General features: G+C 44.4%; 1 protein-coding gene across 1 annotated transcript in view; it reads left to right on the top strand.

Moving 5' to 3' along the window:
* The first annotated feature begins 1,706 nt into the window (after nt 1-1,706).
* GNE (glucosamine (UDP-N-acetyl)-2-epimerase/N-acetylmannosamine kinase) overlaps nt 1,707-20,635 on the top strand; it is a 31,878-nt gene continuing 12,949 nt past the window's right edge. The window contains exons 1-3 of the mRNA XM_069879976.1: nt 1,707-1,814; nt 14,909-15,117; nt 19,302-19,753. Coding sequence (XP_069736077.1) covers nt 1,764-1,814; nt 14,909-15,117; nt 19,302-19,753 — 712 coding nt within the window. The 5' untranslated portion in view covers nt 1,707-1,763. The remainder of the gene's footprint in view (nt 1,815-14,908; nt 15,118-19,301; nt 19,754-20,635) is intronic.

A 20,635-nucleotide genomic window follows, 5' to 3' on the forward strand; every position in this document is an offset into this window, starting at 1 on the left:
TAAGTGCCTTGCCTCATCTCATCTCATCTCATCTCATCTCATCTCATCTCATCTCATCTCATCTCATCTCATCTCATCTCATGGTGAGACAACACCTTGAACACTGTGTTCAGTTCTGGGCCCCTCCCCACAAGAAGGATGTTGAGGCTCTGGAGCGAGTCCAGAGAAGAGCAACAAAGCTGGTGAGGGGGCTGGAGAACAGGCCTTATGAGGAACGGCTGAGAGAGCTGGGGTTGTTTAGTCTGGAGAAGAGGAGGCTGAGGGGAGACCTCATTGCTCTCTACAACTACTGGAAAGGAGGGTGTAGAGTGGAGGGACCTGGCCTCTTCTCCCAAGTGACAAGGGACAGGACAAGGGGGAATGGCCTCAAGCTCCACCAGGGGAGGTTCAGGCTTGACATCAGAAAAAAGTTTTTCACAGAAAGGGTCATTGGGCACTGGAACAGGCTGCCCAGGGAGGTGGTTGAGTCACCTTCCCTGGAGGTGTTTAGAAGACGGGTGGATGAGGTGCTCAGGGACATGGTTTAGTGGTTGATAGGAATGGTTGGACTCAATGATCCTAGAGTTCTTTATCAACCTAGTGACTCTGTGATTCTGTGATCTATCCTTCTTTTAAACACCTTTTAAGTACAGGGGCAGAATCATCTCCCTGGACCTGCTGGTCACGCCGTTTCTGATACAAGCCAAGATGCCATTGGCCTTCTGGGCCACCCGGGCACACTGCTGGCTCATGTTCAGTCACTGTCAACCAGCACCCCCAGGTACTTCTCTGCCAGGCAGCTTTCTAGCCAGTCTTCCCCTAGTCTGTAGCACTGCACAGGGTTGTTGTGCCCCAAGTGCAGGACCCGGCATTTGGCCTTGTTAAACCTTATCCCGTTGGCCTCATCCAATTGGTCCAGCCTGTTCATATCCCTTTGAAGAGCCTCCACACCCTCAAGCAGGTGGACATTTCCTCCTAGCTTCGTGTTGTCTGTGAACTTGCCCAGGGTACACTCAATGCCCTCATCCACATCATTGATAAAGATGTTGAACAGGACTGGACTCAACACTGAGCTGTGCAGGACTTGGGACCCAATAGGTGTCAGAGACAGAGCTGCAAATAAGCCACAGTGAGAGACAGCCTTGGAATGGTGTGTGAAGGCAGGTTAGAAGCTGGAGTCAGACTGAAAAGTTCTGGCTGCTGCTGTCATGGAATCATAGAATCACTAGGTTGGAAAAGACCTTTGAGATCTTCAAGCCCAACCGTACCTATCCACTGCTAAACCATATCCCTAAGCAATTTGTTTCCACATCTTCTAAACACCTCCAGGGATGGGGACACAACCACTCCCTGGGCAGCCTCTGCCAGTGCCTTCCCGTGAAGAGATTTTTCCCACTGTCCAGTCTGGACCTCCCCTGGCACAAGTCTGTCCTTGGGAAACTCGCTCGTTCGATGCAGGCGCTGTCCGCTATTCCCAAGCTCCTTCCCGTGGGGCAGCGTCAGGTTCCTGCTGTTCTCGCGCCTGCACCTCTCGGCGGCTGCGGGGACGCGGCTCCCTGGGGCACAGAGGCAGACCGGGAGGGACTTCCCTTGGGGGAGGGACGCCCCCTGACTCCCCAGCTTCCCTCGAGCACAGCAACCCGCTCCCCCGGGCAGACACCGCCCCGGTGCCCCGGCTCGGTGCTGGGGGCGGCTCCGCGGGGGCGGGCGGAGCGGCGGCCGGCGGCGCGGGGCGGGCCGGGCCTGGCGGCGGCGGCAGAGGCGGCTGCGAGCGCCGGGCGGGCATGGGCTCCAACGCGCCGCCCTGCCGGGAGCGGCTCCCCCGCGGACCCCACGTAAGTCTGAGGCGTCCCTGGGCTCCGAGAGCGCCGCCCGGGGAGGGAGGACACCGGGGAGCCGCGCCTGGTCGGCGGAGACCCCGGCGGGGCGATGCCCGAGCAGCCCCCGGCGAGGATGTCGCGGCAGGTGGCGGCTCCGGGGCCGGCGAGGGACGCGGCTCGGTAGCTCCGAGTGTCCGTCCGGCGTCTGGGCTTTGCGGCCGTGCCGGCCGAGGTGCCGGGGGCGCGATTAGTTCTCCGGAGAGCGGTGCTAAATGGTTGCCCGGTTGTGCCCGTTCTCTCTCGTTTCGCTGTGAATTCCATAGCGAGCTACGGGAAGGTGGTGACCTTCCCAAAGCTAGTGCTCTGCTCCTTGTCATTGTCCCTGCCCACGGCGGGGGGATTGGAACTGGATGCTCTTTAAGGTCCCTTCCAAACCAAACCATTCTGTGATTCCATGATTGTATGAGTCCATGGTTCTGTGATTGTATGAGTCTATGATTATGTGATTCTGTGATTGTATGAGTCTGTTATTCTACAATTGTACAATTCTGTGATTGTGTGATTTCATGAGTCTGTGACTCTATGATAGTGTGATTGTATGATTCTATGATTGTATGGGTCTGTGATTCTCTTGTTCTGTGATTGTATGATTCTGTGATTGTATGATTCTGTGATTCTATGACTTTATGATTGTGACATCCTTACCTATTCTTTGGGAGATAAGAGATGAGGCTTGGACTCACTCGTGTTGTGGTACTACCTGAACAGTGATCATGGCAGAGTTTTAGGATTATTATTGTATTGTGTCCAGTTCTGGAATCCTCAGCATAAGAAGGATATGGAGCTGTTGGAACGGGTCCAGAGGAGGGCTGTGAAGATGATCAGAGGGCTGGAGCGCCTCCCATACGAGGACAGGCTGAGAGAGATGAGCGTGTTCAGGCTGGAGAAGAGAAGGCTCCGAGCAGACCTTATAGCCACTTTCCAGTACCTGAAGGGGCTACAAGAAAGCTGGGGAGAGACTTTTTCCAAGGGTATGTTGTGACAGGACATGGGGTAATGCGTATAAACTGCAGAGGGGCAGATTGAGACTAGACATAAGGAAGAATTTCTTCATAATGAGAGTGGTGAGGCGCTGGCACAGGTTGCCCGGGGAAGCTGTGGGTGCCCCATTCTTGGAGGTGTCCAAGGGCAGGTTGGATGGGGCCTTGGGCAGCCTGATCTAGTGGGATGTCCCTGCCCATGTTAGGAGGGGTTGGAACTAGATGATCTTTGAGGTCCCTTCCAACCCAAACTATTCTATGATTCTGTGATTAATGAGATGGGTTATGGGTTTTTTTGATGTACCAGTGCCAATGGCATATGGCCCCAGCATGCCAGGTGCTGCACAGGCACAGTAGAAGGAAAGGCATGGACCCTTAAAGGATTCATATCCAAGCAGAAAATGGACAGGAGGTGTGAGAAGAGATGAATGCCAACAGGGTACTGAAGGGGCTTGAGACCTGTGGGGTAATTTTTACGCAGGTCTTCTCAGAAGGCATTCAGCTAAGAAGTTATGTGAAAGCAACATTGAGGGACAGGCAGAGGACAGGCATGCAGTAGGGACAGCGAGTCCAGAAAGGTTGAGAAAGTGGCATTGGGTAGAGGGCCAAAGAGCCAGCCAAGCCTTCTGGGGTGGTCCTGATTCCTTGCCCCTTGGCCCGCACTCCGTCTGCAGGGAGTAGTACTGCTGATGCTGTTGCCCCAGGCTGTTCACTTTGCTGTGTGTAGAGCAGGTTTTGTGGCTGCCTATCTGCTGTTTTATGCTACCAGGGAATACGGCTTTCTGTATGGAGGCAGGGTGTGGAAAAAGGCATTGGAGGTGATGTCTGCCAAAATAAAAAAAAAAAAAAATGTGTGTCTATTACGCAAAGAAGGCCTGTTTCATTTGCATCTGAATGTTCTACTGTGTCAGCTGGAAATGCCTTTTTCTCTGAAGTGTTTCTTTACACATCCTTCCTTTCCTCTTGCCTCCCGGACAGCTTTGACTTCAGATTTGGCTCCAGGCCTCCCAGAGATCTGGAGAGGTTGAGGAACAATGGAAACCTTGGATATTCTCCAATGAAGGCTTCCATCTAGGAGCCAGATTTAGACTTTAAAGAAATGGATTTTCAACAAGCACTGGAAACATGTCCATTTTCCTTATTTTTAAGTAAGAAATTAATTGACAAGATTTTTTTCGCCTCCTGTGGCAATTTTTCCCTATGGTGCTCTAAGTCCCAATGTGACAGCACTGTATCTGTACGTCAGATGCTAAAGAGTAAAGCAGCTTAGGGATAGAAGTGAAAATTAACAAAGCTCCCTATTCATGTTTAGGAAATCAAGGGCACTAATGGATGGAACATTTGCGTGGCTCCCAAGGCTTTAAGTTAGAATGTTAGTACACAAAAACTAAATGAACTTTTTGACTTGGGAGCACTCATCTATTAGAAGATTTCTCACCTCTTCTGAATTGCTCCTTTGGTATATCAAACTTACGAAGCCTACCTGCAGCCTGGAGAACTTCAGCTCATGAGAAGGTTGGCATCACATGCTCGGGGACATAATTAAGGAAAGGAGATTCCTGTCAACACTGAGCTGCTCAGGGAAAGGGGATTTTTAGGTACAACTGAGACCTTAGCAGGGTCAAGGATCTCTGTAATCTTTTCCATAAGCCAGCATGATTTCATGTGGTAGAAGCCAATCATAGTGATTCTCCCACTAAGTACTGAGCTTTGAAAATACAAAATGCCATTTTGAAAATCCTATTCAAATTGGATGCTTTTTTTACATTGTAAAAGATTCTTGCATTGCAAAAGATTAAGATGGGTTATAGAACTTGTCATAAGAAGACAAGAAGACAAGAAGGCATAAGAGCATGCTACACAACATCAGTATTTCATGAAAGCCTTTAGAGATACACAAGGTGGTTTCAGAAAGGTCAGGAAAAGTAAGAAGGAAAGCCTCTCACAACATGGAGTTTGCCTAGCCAAATGGCAAGGACATTCAGGCTGAGTTTCTAAGAAATAATTCTTCAGAAGCCAGGCCAGTTAGAAAATGATCTGTAACCAAATGGTTTTGAGTAACCTCCTACATCCTGACTCATAGAGATCATGGGGAAAATAGACTGCTACTCTCAATAGCGTATGAACTTCTTGGGGGGATTTGGCATAACCTATGGACATGTGTGCTGAAGTTAGTGTGTCTGTTGGGAAAGTTGCCCTTCTTGCAAAATCAGGGAATATTTTAGCTGTTGCTTTAATTTCTTCATGATTCTGGACCCTCTTTTGTTAAAACATCTAATGATAAATTAAAGCTTTAATAAAAGAACACACCTAGCAAATCCAGCTGAGCAAATCAGACTATACTGAAAGTTAAGTCAGAATAGCAGCTGACTCTGATGCTCTTCAAATGACACTTTCCCCAGGTAAGTATCAAAAGAAGGACGGAAAGAAGTAAATGGCCATTTAACATGTGAGGGTTTTGTTCTTTTCTAAATGCCATCCTAAACTCCAAACATTTGCTCTTCATCATCTACAAGATCCCTGCTTCCTGTCCAAGTAAAGAACATTTACAGAAAGTTTGTTGGTTAAAGGTTTTGTATGGACTCTTCAGAAACAGTACCTCTTAAAATGGTGTACTTGTTTTTACCTTTCCTTGACTTATGCTTCTTGTTTTGAAAAAAAACCCAAAACAATCCTCTTTGGAGTTTGCAGGTAATGAAAATAAGGGCTATAGATACTCCAAACAAAAAATGAAGACATTTTGATCTTGACCCAGAATTAAAAACAAAGATGTACTTCTGTGTAATGCCTGTTGCAGAAAACACTGCACTCTTGACTGGCATTTGAGCTTCCATTGCATCTCTGCAGGCTTATTCAAATGAAAATTCTTAAATTGTTTCAGGAAATTATAATAGCCGTGTAATAATTGAGGATTCAAAATTGCTGTAAAAGTCATGATCAAAGAAGACATTTGAATAACTCATCTAATCATACCTAGTGTGTTACAAGCTTCCAAGACAGGATTTACCCTTTGTGTAGTGAACAGCCACAGCTACACTTCTTTGCCCATTTCATATTCTTTATCATTCAAAATTTCTTCACCTGTCTTTGAAAGCCTAAATTGTCTATATGCTTTGTACTGTAACCATCTTTATACTCATGTTTTCTTCTTTATTCACATTTTCTGTCTTAGTGCAGTTAATAGCCAAAGTAGAAGTCCATAAACTACACACAAAATGTAAATACATGTTTACTATTATTATTTTTAGTCCTGACATTAGATCTTTTCTTCACAGATTTTTGTTTGCAATTATGTAGTAGCATTTGTACCCTTTAAAACTAGAAATAAGGAATTACCAGTGAAGACATATTTCAAATATTTGTCAGTTGAGAGTCACATTGAAAACACACCTGTATGCTAGAAGGATGCCACAGAGCCTTAGAAGGGATAAGAAAGAAGTAAAAAAAAAGAGATACTAGTTGGACAGGGAGAGCAAGAAGGAACCTCCAGACCTGTTTGCAACACAGGAAGCATTTATATAGTGATAAGAGACCAGAGTTAATTACAATATTCCTCTTTACTCTCAGCCACTTAACTTCTTTTTTCCAACACTGTATATCAATTTTCAGTGGAAAAATTAGGTATATTATCACTAGATGATAATTTCTGTCTCCTCTCCTCCTTTGCTCCCAGTTTCTGGCCTGTTGGACTTACTGCTCCAAGGCAGCACAGCTCTTGGACCTTTGTTGGAGCTTACAAGCCTCCACAGACCCACATGCACAGCTGCTCCTCTCTGTCCACCTTTAGTCTATTTCCATCCACTGAAAGGAAGACTGGAGTGAGGGCGGAGGTCTGTGTGGTGCAGAGCAGAACACATGATTAGAACCACAGAATTACTGGTACATGGTAATTTTGGTATCTTCCATCTTTATAATTGTGATAATGCAGATTCAGCAGAAATTATGTAAGTTTAGTTTCCACTGAAAGCCGGGTAGAGATTTAATCTCAGTCTTGCAAACTTGCCTCTTTAAAGAATTGTGTTATTGTGATAACAGGCCAAAGTGACCAGAACTGAAAAAGATTAACAGAACTTGCTTTCTGGTCTTTCACATGAGAGCCATTTGCATCCAGATAAGCTGGCTGCTTATTCTGCATGATTTCCTTGACTAAGTGCGTAAAACAAATAACTCTCCCACCTGTAGCTGAGGTAGGAACTGGGATCTGGCATTTGGAGAACAAACCCACTGTTCTTACCTGGTGTTGATAGGTGTTCCAGTCAAGCTAATTCCTTGCTGGCATTTGTCCAAATACTCTGAGTTATGTACTGCTGCTCTATTCATTCCTGTTTGGACATAACCCAAGTTGTTTTAAGTAAACCATGTTATCAACATTACCATGTTGATCAGAGGTGTTAGATGCACAGTACAGGCATCAGCACAATAAAAGGAAGAATTCCATCACTCCAGCCTAGGCTGCCATCATTGTTGAAGACCAACTGATTTGAAGCCAGCTTTGGTATGTTGAACTGTGTCATATTTCTCAGTGGGATGTTTGACGTGTGCCAGCAATCACCAATAGGAATATTTATTCCAGAAAGACTGGACAGGAGTGGAGCTTCAGTAAAAAGAGACAAATTATAACCTTAAGAGCTTTTAATCCAACTAAAAAAACCAGACCCTTTTGAAGAATTAAACAATCACACATGCAGAGTGAATCACATGATGACAGCAGAAAATGGGTCAGTTCCAGTATTTTATTTTTATAGAGAGGGTGCAGGAAAGAAAAGTGGAGTGGGTTTTTTCCAGCTGAAATTACAATGACATATAAGATCTTAAAGACTGAACAAACTGAAAAAAATCCTATAGAGTTCCCACTACTCTTGCCAGTTGCTTTGCATAGATTTCAGATGGATACTGTCGCCCTGACCTCCCCACCTCCTCTGACAAAGGAATTCCCTAGAACAGCTTGTTTTTCATACCATGCCTCATCACATCATAGAAGTCCACCTAGTTACTGGAAACGTGACTCAAATTTTATAGGTAAATGCAGTTCTAGTGTCATACACCTGGCATCAGTGTATTCCACCTTTTCAATAAGAAAGTAGAGGCTGTTAATCTGTTATAGAACATTGGCAGGTCTAAAGAAAACGCTGTGATATTTTTTAGCTAATTGCTAGTCATGTCAATGAGATTCACAATTCTGCTTGTTACCTAGGGGTTTGATGCATTGAGTTTAACATGAAATCATAGAATCATTTAGGTTGGGAAAGATCCTTAAGATCATCAAGTCCAACCATTAACACTGCCAAGTCCATTAAACCATGACCCTAAGCACCATGTCTACACATCTTTTAAGTATCTCCAGGGTTGGTGACTCAAACGCTTCCCTGAGCAGCCTGTTCCAGTGCTCAAGAACCCTTTCAGTGAGGAGGTATTTCCTAATATTCAGTCTAAACCTGCCCTGGTACAACTTAAGGTCATTTCCTTTCATCATATCACTTGCTACTTGCAAAAACAGACCAACACCCACCTCTCTACAACCTCCTTTCAGGTAGATGTAGAAAGTGATAAGGTCTCCTCTCGGCCTCCTTTTCTCCAGACTGAACAACTCCAGTTCCCTCAGCCATTCCTCACAAGGCAGTTCCCATCACCAGCTTCGTTGCTTTTCTTTGGACAGTTATCCTTTCTGAGACAGGGAATAAATTCTCACATAGTTTCCTCTCTGCCTTGGCTGAGAATTCTGTGCCTAACAATCTTGCCTACATTCAAGTCCTCTTCATGTTAGCATAAGACACTGAACAAAGATGTGAGAGGTCTATTATTGAGATGAGGAGAGAATAAACCCTCAGCTTTCTCTTGGCATAGTATATGTGTCATCATCTTATCCTCCATCTCCTCTCTTTCTCTGGAAGCTGCAAGCCCCATGGTGTGATATTGCCTACCTAACACACTGCTGTGTGTTACTTTACTACTAACTGCACAGTTCAACCTGCTAGTTTTAACTGGGAGTAATAAACAGGAAAATGCAGTAAGGTAATAACTTGTTATGTGTTCCCTATAGTGTATCTGCTTATATTCTCTTTCTGCTTATATTCCTATGTCATGCAGTATATGGTCTTTTCCTATTAGGGGTATTCTTAAAGGAGCACATTCACAGTAGAGAGCACTGCTGTGCTAGAATCTTCAGAAGTTATTGGTTGGGCTGTGTAAGAAGGACCTGCTCTTCTGAAAGCACTATGACCTTTACCTTTAAAATTCAAATCACTTTCCAGTGTTGGAGGCTGGACAGGAAAGAAATTACATGGACAGCTTCTTCTAGCTGCTTTTGAAAATCTTAGCCTATGTTTTCACTTTCTTACAGTCAGCAACTGATTTGATCACAGTGCTACTGACTCTGTGTGTCCACAGTATCCACTTCCTGGACATAGTCATGCACCCATATATACCTTGTTAGACCACACACAGTTCAGCATCTTTTACCTCCTTCAGGATGGGTTTCCAAAGAGTATGATCTTTGAGCCAGCTGCAAACTGAACCAGATTATCTCAGTTCTTCTGTTCAAGTCTCAAGCAGCATGATCTCTCTAGAAAGAAGAGCATCATCTCCAGCATTTCCTAATTTTTTGTGTATTAACGTCCTTTGATCCCTGTAGGTCTGTTACCATTTCTGCATGGATTTTTATTAAGGAGAGGGCCAATGAATTAATTTGAATAGTGAGATCCTACTCCTTTATTGAGCCCCAATGCTGTCTCAGGGTTTGTCAAGGACAGGTCATCTTCACGGTATCACTACAGATTTTGACCAGCAAAGGGTAAGACTAACTGCAGTGGGCAAATTATGGGCTGAGGTTTCTCCTCCCATCCCATCTTCCTGGATAGCATCTGTCTCTCTGCTGGAGAGACTTGGGGTGTTGCTCACTCAGTAACACAAGATAAATTTCATCTGGTTTACGTAATGTGTGAGGTCTGTGGGGGAGAAATAACCAAAAGCAGTACAGACTTTCCCCCTTCTGCAGTTTATGCTGCAAGATGCTGAAACACCGTTAGCACATTTCTGGAAAAAAAACCCCAACCATCAAGAGATGTACTGATACTGTTGTAAGAATAATTAACTCAATGCAGTTGCTTCTAGCTGCATAAGTATAATTCTGAATTCTGTTCAAATATGATTCAGGCTCTTCCTCAGAATTTTGCTTCAGTGAAACCAGCTGTAGATACACAAGTGAACTTACCGTAACCTGAAAACATTTACAGGAGACAATTCAAATGTACTTATGAGGACTTTTCCAGAATGCACACAGGTTTTTTGAGGAATGAGCTGTATGCACAAAGAAAATGTAGTGATGCAGAGAACAGCATACACAACTTACACGGGCTATGAACTGAACCTAAAGAGCCTTCCAGTTGCTATTAGTGTCTCTCGTTAGTATTTCCAGTTAAGATAGCCAGTAATTTGAGAGGTGAGTGTGCTGCAATATTCTTAAAACACTGAGGCTTTGAGAAGCTATGACTCATTGGCCCACAGCTGTCTGAGGGCTTTCTGAACTTCACCATAAGATACAGTATTTCTCTTGGGAAGCAGTCAATTCAGAATTTTAAATTTCCAACGGCAATTCTTCAAGTGTTTTTTACTTTACTTCTAAAATTTCATTTCCATTTTCCAATTCCTATTTAAGATCTTTCTTTTAGTTTAAGACTTCAGTAGTAGTTGTTCCAGAGAGCCTTTCAAAACAAAAATTTGTAACTTCTAGAAAAGTCCATTTGTTTCCCTCTAGTAAAGGACAGGAACGTAACCATTCCCATTCCATTTTCTTTAGGTATGTCAGACACAGGAGTCACTATTAAGGCTATTTTTTTCTGATTAGTAGAGGGCAAAAGCAGAAGGGATTTGAGACACCTTAGATATTATATGGATGAACAAATATACAATTTGGACTGAAAAACTGTCAAGTACAGGTACTAAACAGCTGAATGTGGCACAGATTTGATCAGATGGATAGCCCTATCACATTAGTCCGCCAGTTTCAGCCACACAAATATGAAATCCACTAGAGGCAGAAAAATGCATGAAAAAAAATCTCATTTTACCAGGATTGTTTGACGCAAGACACCAAAACATTTTATTTAGGTGCTTCCATAGGAAAATACAGTGTACACATGGGTTGCTGTTGTTACACATGGCGCCTAGGGTATTGAACCAGATTCCACCTCACAGTACTCTCATTAATAGGAGATCCCAAAACAGTGGAAAAAAAGTGTGAGAAAAAAAGACATCTCTCTCTTACAATCAAGTTAAACACAGAGATGATCAGCAATACTTGGCAGCTGGTTTAACAGCTTTCTTAGTTGTGTCACATGCCAACGAAATCAACAAGACCTAAAGAAATACAAGCATTCTTGGCTGAATAAACACCAAAGTTACTGAAATCTATGACACACAATCTGTGGCACACGTGGAAACTCTTCCTGAGCCACAAGCAGGTGGAGATGGCTATGGGTCCTCACAGCCTGCAAGTTCAGGAAACTGTATTCTGGTTAATTGCTGGTTGATGAGAAGCTTGACATGAGCCAGCAGTGTGTGCTTGAAGCCCAGAAGGCCAACTGCATCCTGGGCTGCATCAAAAGCAGCAAAGCCAGCAGGGCGAGGGAGGTGATTCTGCCCCTCTTTTCTTCTCTTGTGAGACCTTATCTGGACTACTGTGTCCAGTCCTGGAATCCTCAACATAAGAGGGATATGGAGATGTTGGAACAGGTCCAGAGGAGTGCTACGAAGATGATCTGAGAGCTGGAGCACCTTCCCTATGAGGACGGGCTGAGAGAGTTGGGTATGTGCAGCCTGGAGAAGAGAAGGCACCAGGGAGACCTCAGAGTGACCTCCCAGTATCTGAAGGGGCTACAAGAAAGATGGGAGAGGGACTATTCATAAAGGGTTGTAGTGACAGGACACAGGGGAATGGGTATAAACTGGAGAAGGGCAGATTTAGACTAGACATAAGGAGGAAATTCTTCGTGCCGAGGTTGGTGAGGCACTGGCCCAGGTTGCCCAGGGAAGCTGCGGCTGCCCCATCCCTGGAGGTGTTCCAGGCCAGGTTGGATGGGGCCTTGAGCAGCCTGATCTAGTGGGAGGTGTCCCTGCCCATGGCAGAGAGGATGGAACTGGGTAATCTTCTAAGGCCCCTTCTAACGCAAACCATTCTGTGATGCTGTAGCGCTATGATTCTTCCGTGCTTTGCTGCAGGGGTACTCTCCTCGCTCTGCGTTTCCCGCAGGCAGCCCCGAAGCGCTGGGCTTTCGGGTGTTCCGCGGAGCTCTGCATTCTGAAGGCCTCGCCCCCCAGGCCCACGTGAGCCGCGGGGGGAGGGGGCGTGGCGCCGGCTGCGCGGCCTGGGCGGAGCGCGGCGGCGCCTGCGGGCTCGGAGCGAGGTGAGGCTGGGGGCGCGCGCGGTGTGGAGCGGGAGGAGAAGGGGGTGAGGGGTGCGCGGGCGGGGGCAGCAGTGGTGCCGCCCGCCCCCCCCCCCCGCACAACCCCCCTCGGTGGGCGGGGGCTGCGCGTGCACGCGGGGTGAAGGCCGCGAGGGTTGGGGGGGGGGGACGGGCGTGCGGGAAAGGCGTGGGAATTATATAGAGTGCTGGGGCCGGGGGCGAGGATCGAGATCGTCAGAGCTGGGGAGGAGGGAGGGTGTGAACCTCCAGAGGTTTCAGCAAGGCCCGGTGCGAGGTGTTTTACCCGGGTCGGGGCAATCCGCGGTTTCGGTGCGGGTGTGACGTAACTGAGATGCCCTGCGGATAAGGACTTGGGGGGTGCTCGCTCATGAGAATCTTGACATGAGCCGGCAATGTGTGCTGGTAGGGCAGAACGCCAACCGTGCCCTGGGCTGCATCAAAGAAATCCAGAGAAGAGCAACAAAGCTGGTGAAAGGGCTGGAGAACAGGCCTTATGAGAAGCGGCTGAGAGAGCTGGGGTTGTTTAGCCTGGAGAAGAGGAGGCTGAGGGGTGACCTCATTGCTCTCTACAACTACCTGAAAGGACGTTGTAGAGAGGAGGGTGCTGGCCTCTTCTCCCAAGTGACAGGGGACAGGACAAGAGGGAATGGCCTCAAGCTCCGCCAGGGGAGGTTTAGGCTAGACGTTAGGAAAAAATTCTTTACAGAAAGGGTCATTGGGCACTGGAACAGGCTGCCCAGGGAGGTGGTTGAGTCACCTTCCCTGGAGGTGTTTAAGGGACGGGTGGATGAGGTGCTGAGGGATATGGTTTAGTGTTTGATGGGAACGGTTGGACTCAATGATCCGGTGGGTCTCTTCCAACCTGGTTATTCTGTGATTCTGTGATTCTGTGAAATCATGGTCAGCAGGGCAAGGGAGGTGATTCTGCTCCTCTGTTCCTCTCTTGTGAGACCTCATCTGGAATATTGTGTCCAGTTCTGGAATCCTCAGCATAAGAAGGACGTGGAGCTGTTGGAACGGGTCCAGAGGAGGCTACAAAGATGATCAGAGGGCTGGAGCGCCTCCCCTACAAAGACGGGCTGAGAGAGTTGGAGTTGTTCAGCCTGGGGAAGAGAAGGCTCCAGGGAGACCTTATAGCGACCTTCCAGTACCTGAAGGGGCTACAAGAAAGCTGGGGAGGGACTTTATGCAAGGGCTTGTAGTGACAGGACATAGGGGGATGGCTATAAACCGCTGAGGGGCAGATTTAAACTAGGTGTAAGGAGGACATTCCTCCCTATGAGAGTGATGGTAACTGGCACCGGTTGCCCAGGGAAGCTGTGGCTGCCCCATGCCTGGAGGCTTTCAAGGCCAGATTGGATGGAGCCTTGGGCAGCCTGATCTAGTGGGGCATGTCTTTAAGGTGACCTGTAAGGTCTCGTCTAACTTAAACCATTCTATGATTCTGTGGTTATCAAGCCCAACAGTACCTGTCCATTACTAAATCATAACCCCAAGCACCTCATCTACTCATACTTTAAACATCTCCAAGGATGGCAACTACCACCTCCCTGGGCAGCCCATGCCAGTGCCCGGTAACTTCCTTAGGCCTGTGTGCACGTTCATGTCCTGAGGAGACAGAGGATTCTGTGATTCCGGCAGATGGAGCAGTGCGCATAAGTCTTGTCCGGGTGAATAAAGAGAGCGGCTCTGGGTGTGGGTGCACATGCATATCGGAGGCGATGGAGCAGTTTCCACAGAAGGACACACACGCACGTCTGCATATTGGACATGTAAGAGGGACTAGGAATATGGAAGAGCACATGACCAAAACAAGCAGAGATTAATTATTTCAAGTAGTCCTTCATGGAGCACCATTTTTATTTCTCATCATTTCTACTGAAGATTACTAATCCCAGCAAAACGTAGACCTTGGAACACGAGGATCCTAAACTAGAGAAGGCTGTGTAGGCCTAACGCAGTATGTTGTCAGACACCTAAGAACTAAGAGGTAACTTAGTGATTAATAACTTAAGACTTTTTGTAAACAGTTCTGCAAGTCAGCTATTAGCCTGCAGAACCTGTTAATAAATTCTAGAATTGTAGCAGCAACAAACTTAAAATTATATAGGTAGGATATTACAGCTCTGCTTGAAGGAATGACTGTCTTTATGTAGGAATGAATATCTTTATGTACTTTAGCTGCAAAATAGTAAGGAGGGCTTCAGACGTCAATGTTTAACTCGCTTTATCTCACCAAAGTGTGTTTAACAGATATGTAAACTGACTCGGGAAGAAACTTTTATATTTTTGTTTAGAGTCTGTCAGTGGATGTATCTTTTAGCAGTTTGTTCCATTGCGTGGTTTTGAAATACAAGATATTTTTCTTTCACTTACTAACGCATCAGTATTTTTTCGACTTGTACAGAGTTTTCCACCTGAACCAGAAAAAGTCATTTTACTGTTTAATTATGGTTGAACTTCATAATAATTAAATATTGTTTATATAGAGGCAGTAACGTTAAGTGAGCTATCTGTTACCAGTGAATGAGTTAGTACTTGTCCACAATTCTGGGCTGCACATGTGTATGCTGTTCATGCAGTGTATCATTTACTCGCTATAAAGATTATTATTAATGCTGCTTCTTTTTTTTTCCTATTATTTCAGGAAGTGTATTTTAAGAATCTTTCAAAACAGAAACAAAAGGAAGTAATGGAGAAGAATGGAAATAATCACAAACTTCGTGTTTGTGTTGCTACTTGCAACCGTGCTGATTATTCAAAATTAGCTCCCATTATGTTTGGTATTAAGTCAGAACCACAGTTCTTTGAGCTTGATGTTGTAGTGCTTGGCTCCCACCTGATTGATGATTATGGGTAAGGTGAATTTTTGTATCTCTGCCAATCTATTTCTGGAGTGCTAATGATAACATCTTGCATATTAGGTAAAAAAATCCTTGTCGTCATGAATGTACACAACAAAATTTTAGATGTATTTTTTCAGGTTTTACTTCATTTTGTAGCTTCTGAGATTGTGTATTTCTGCATTTTTTCAACCAGTCTTGGAATTTTAGAAAGTTTTGTGTAGGTGCCGTAATTCAGATCTGCTGTGGGATCACAGTCTTTAGTAAGTGAGAAACTAAAATAATTTATATTTCTCTATGAATCTGGTGATTATCGAATGAAAATGTGCTGCAGTTTTTAATTTTCACAGAGAAAAGCTAATCTTCAGTCATTTTAAGCTGCAGCTGTTTATTCCCCTGTGATATGGAATGTAGTCGTACTTCCAGGTTTATTCAGGAAAGCAAGTGTGGTTGTCTTTTCCTGATAAAATGCATAGCTAATAGATACATTAGGCATGGTTTGGCAGGAGAGATTAGAGTCCCCTCTATAACATTCTGAAAGTAAGCAGTCCGATAATCTGCCTAGGAAAATGGAACGTCTTGGTTCAATTCCCTTCCTATGGAAGGACTTCTCTCATCCCAGGAGAATATTATCCTATTTGCTGAGGAAAAGGGAGGAGCCTTGCTGGGGTAGTGGTTGGTTGGTGTTGCTTAGGGCGCATTTACTAGATTGGGCCCAGTAAGTGAAACAGACAGCAAAAACCCTTGCTTTGCAATTCAAAATTAGACCTCAGCATAAGGCTTGCAGCATGTTAGCACTGTTGAACTTTTAGAAATGTTATGCATATCTTCAGGGAAGGATACTTTTTGGATTTCTCAACAAGAAATTTTGGTATTTTATGAATCAGGGTGTGAGGAAGTTGTATTATCTCAAGCTGCTAAGACAGGAAGCGGCACTGATGGCCATTCTCAGTATAGTGCTCTGTTCCTTGCTTTCTGCTGGATGTTGTTTCCATTTAATAACATGGCATAGCAAGGTGAATTCAACACCACAAAACTAGCCTGTTTTAAAATACAAAAACCCTAATCAAACGTAGCATGTTGAATTGTCTTATTGGAGAAATAAGGTCATCCAATTTCATCTGCTGAAGGCAAGAAACATGGCCCAGATTTTTCTGTAGTCCTGAATCATTTTTTTATTTGCAAGACTTGTGTGCACTAGTATACTACTTTTTCAGTTCCAAAGTGTTCAATACCTGTCTCTCTGATGCAAATTATTTGTAATGCAAAAAAGAGACTTTGATCAGACAAATGTAGTTCCTATTAATTGCTTTGTGGTAAGTATTCTTAAACTCTGCTACTGCTTGGGGTTTTTTTTTTCCCCCAGAACTACCGCTGCACTCCTTAATCTAGGGTATCCTAGAGAATCAGTGAGTCCTCAAAACTTGTGTGTTCCAGTGATTTGACTAGGGTAAATAACAGCAGCTGAATTAGAATTGTAGTAATCCTGGAATGTTTCTTATTGAAACATTTGGAGAATAGTAAAAGAAACAAAACACCAAAAATGCAATCTTGTTTGTTCGCTAGATTTTGACCTTTCAGAAGGGAAAGACTACAGAAGAAAAGAGAAGAAGCTTTTTTGAGATAAATGCACACAGTAAACAAAAAGTCTGGTCTATGAAGGGTAAATGTAAACGGGGTTCAAAATGTAATGCTGTTCATGCTATAAAAATCTGGGCCACTTCAGTCAGTCACATAAAAAGGATTTGCCTTTCAAAAAGACCACAAATAATTACCTGACAAGTTACTTGCAGGAATACATGCTATGTGCTACAGCAGTGAGTAGAATTGAGTAGACATGTAGGGTTTTCTTTTGTTATGCAGAGTAACTTCTTTACTTGAGCTGGAGTACTTCATAGTCTTTGCTATATTTGCTCAGCTGGCAGATTTGTGAAATTTTAATTTTGAATGTGAGTAGCAGAGTGGATTTAATAAAAATTAAATCTAATTTAAAAAGTTTAAAATGTATAATCCTTTGAATAAGACAGTGAATGTTTCAGATGGGTTGAAGACAAAATTGGAAAACTTCTGGGGATTTTCTCTCTTATTCCAGCCAGAGTGTGCAGACTACTTAGGTCAGGTTTAGTGAATATGGAAGACAGGTAATCTTGTACAAATGTATGGTCTTTTGTATTTCAAATACATAACTGTAAACAATCATAGAATCACCAGGTTGGAAAAGACCCATCGGATCATTGAGTCCAACCATTCCTATCAAATACTAAACCATGCCCCTTAGCACCTCGTCCACCTGTGCCTTAAACACCTCCAGGGAAGGTGAATCAACCACCTCCCTGGGCAGCCTGTTCCAGTGCCCAATGACCCTTTCTGTGAAAAATTGTTTCCTAATGTTCAGCCTGAACCTCCCCTGGCGGAGCTTAAGGCTATTCCCGCTTGTCCTGTCCCCTGTCACTTGGGAGAAGAGGCCATCACCCTCCTCTCCACAACCTCCTTTCAGGTAGTTGTAGAGAGCAATGAGGTCTCCCCTCAGCCTCCTCTTCTCCAGGCTAAACAACCCCAGCTCTCTCAGCCGTTCCTCATAAGGCCTGTTCTCCAGCCCCCTCACCAGCTTTGTTGCTCTTCTCTGGACTCGCTCCAGAGCCTCAACATCCTTCTTGTGGTGAGGGGCCCAGAACTGAACACAGGATTCGAGGAGCGGTCTCACCAATGCCAAATACAGAGGGAGAATAACCTCCCTGGACCTGCTGGTCACGCCGTTTCTGGTACAAGCCAAGATGCCATTGGCCTTCTTGGCCACCTGGGCACACTGCTGGCTCAAGTTCAGTCGGCTGTCAACCAACACCCCCAGGTCCCTCTCCTCCAGGCAGCTTTCTAGCCAGACTTCTCCTAGTCTGTAGCACTGCACAGGGTTGTTGTGCCCCAAGTGCAGGACCTGGCATTTGGCCTTGTTAAACCTCATGCCATTGGTCTCAGCCCAGTGGTCCAGCCTGTTCAGATCCCTTTGCAGAGCCTCCCTACCCTCCAGCAGATCGACACTTCCACCCAGCTTAGTGTTGTCCGCAAACTTGCTAAGGGTGCACTCAATGCCTTTATCCAGGTCATTGGTAAAGGCATAGAACAGGGCTGGACGCAGCACTGAGCCCTGGGGAACCCCACTTGTCACTGGCCTCCAGCTGGATTTCACACCATTTCCCACCACTCTCTGGGCCCAGCCACTCAACCAGTTTTCCACCCAGGAGAGTGTGCGCCCGTCCAGGCCAGAGGCTGACAGGTTCTGAAGCAGAATGCTGTGAGAAACTGTGGCAAAGGCTTTGCTGAAGTCCAGGAAGATACATCCACAGCCTTTCCCTCATCCAGCAGCCGAGTCACTTTGTCATAGAAGGCGATCAGGTTAGTTTGGCAAGACCTGCCTTTCATGAACCCATGTTGACTGGGCCTGATCACTCGGTTCTCTTGCGTGTGCTTCAAGATCACCTGTTCCGTGACTTTCCCTGGCACTGAGGTCAGACTGACAGGCCTGTAGTTCCCTGGATCCTCCCTCCAACCCTTCTTGTAGATGGGACAATAACAATCTCTCTATTCAAGGAGTGTTTTAACTTGCTCATTATGGAATGCAACTGGTAGCTTGTGTGAAAAGCCTTTTTCCTTTAATGCAAAAGCCTGTTTCCTTTGAATTTAAGGCTCCTTTGTACAGTGATTTCATAATTATGAGTATATAAGCCCTGATACAGCTCAAATACAGGTTCTGAAAAGTGGATGCTAGCTGCAAGATGTTTCCCTTGAACATACATGCCTCAGCATTGCATCACATCTCTTGTATTTATCCATTTATCCAGCACAGTCTGTATATTGGTGAGAAATCAACATACCTTTCCTGAATGGAAATTATGCTATATCTGTTCTCTGAAAACCTCTGCAAACACATGAACAAAGAGTTTGATTTGTGAGGATTCCCAGAACACATTTAGCAAGGCTTCTCATTCAAGCTGTGTAGAAAAACTTGGTGCTTAGAATATGAGGGAAGATATTTGTATGGATGAGAATATTCTGTTAAAATCTTAAAAACTAATTTCTTCAGTGAAGGAGATGTGATAAGCAGGCCTTTGTTCAACTCGGTACAGTTACTTTAATATGCAGTTATTTTGTAAAGCTAATACCAAGTTGTATTTACTCTTGCCCTTTTCCTTCTACCTCCAGTAATACGTATCGTATGATTGAACAAGATGACTTTGATATTCATACAAGATTGCACACCATTGTGAGAGGGGAGGATGAAGCAGCTATGGTGGAGTCAGTGGGCCTTGCATTAGTCAAGTTACCAGATGTCCTGAACCGCCTGAAACCTGACATAATGATAGTTCATGGGGACAGATTTGATGCTTTGGCCCTGGCCACATCTGCAGCCCTGATGAACATTCGCATTCTTCACATTGAAGGTGGGGAAGTCAGTGGGACCATTGATGACTCTATCAGACATGCTATAACTAAACTGGCCCATTACCATGTGTGCTGCACAAGGAGCGCAGAGCAGCATTTGATAGCCATGTGTGAAGACCATGACCGCATCCTTTTAGCGGGCTGTCCCTCATATGACAAGCTTCTCTCTGCCAAAAATAAGGACTACATGAGTATTATACGTGTGTGGCTAGGTAAGCAGTCCACTTTCTTATGTTTTTTTCATATGACTTTCAACACTAGACAAGCTCTGTAACTACATTATCAGTGTGGAATCTATTGACCAGTGGCTCCAAGAATAGTACAGGAAAAAACAGATGCATTTCTTGCTATTAAGTGTAAGTCTGCTTATTTGGAGATGATAATCAAGCATCAACCTTTTTATTCTCAAAAAAATAGTATATTTAGTATCAGTATCTGGAATTTCTTTCTTTTTACGTTTTCCTTTCATTTGTGTTCTACCATATGTAGCTGAAAAACTACAAATCTGTCCTAGTAAGCATGTCTGATCCTTCTGCCAAGAGCTCCTCAAAGGGGTAATTTCTCTGAGCTGAGCAATTTAAAAAACGAACAGTCTTGTATCAACAGTTATTTTGGTGTAAAGGATATATTTAGATAGTATCAGAGCTGTTCAGGGCTAATAAAAAAAAATAATCAGAGAATTATATTATATTATATTATATTATATTATATTATATTATATTATATTATATTATATTATATTATATTATATTATATTATATTATATTATATTATATTATATTATATTATATTATATTCATTTTTTGAGGAATGCACTGCAGCAGGACAAGATGTACAAAAGACTTCTGGTGTTTCATATTTATTGACTTACAAACAAATCCTGTAAGCAATGGGGTTTGCTTTTTGTCTTTGACAGAGCAATCTCTTATAAGGTGCATTAACCTGTATAGTTGGAAGCTGGAATCTTCTTAGATCAGTAGGTGAATATTTTGCAGATAAACTTTTTTATCAAATGTCCCAAAACAAGTATAACTGACTTTTTTAAAGCAGTGGGGATGAAGTCTTCACCCAGGCGTGGAGAACTGACAGAAAAC

This window comes from Phaenicophaeus curvirostris, chromosome Z (genome assembly GCF_032191515.1).
Source record: "Phaenicophaeus curvirostris isolate KB17595 chromosome Z, BPBGC_Pcur_1.0, whole genome shotgun sequence".
Classification (NCBI taxonomy): Eukaryota; Metazoa; Chordata; class Aves; order Cuculiformes; family Cuculidae; genus Phaenicophaeus; species Phaenicophaeus curvirostris.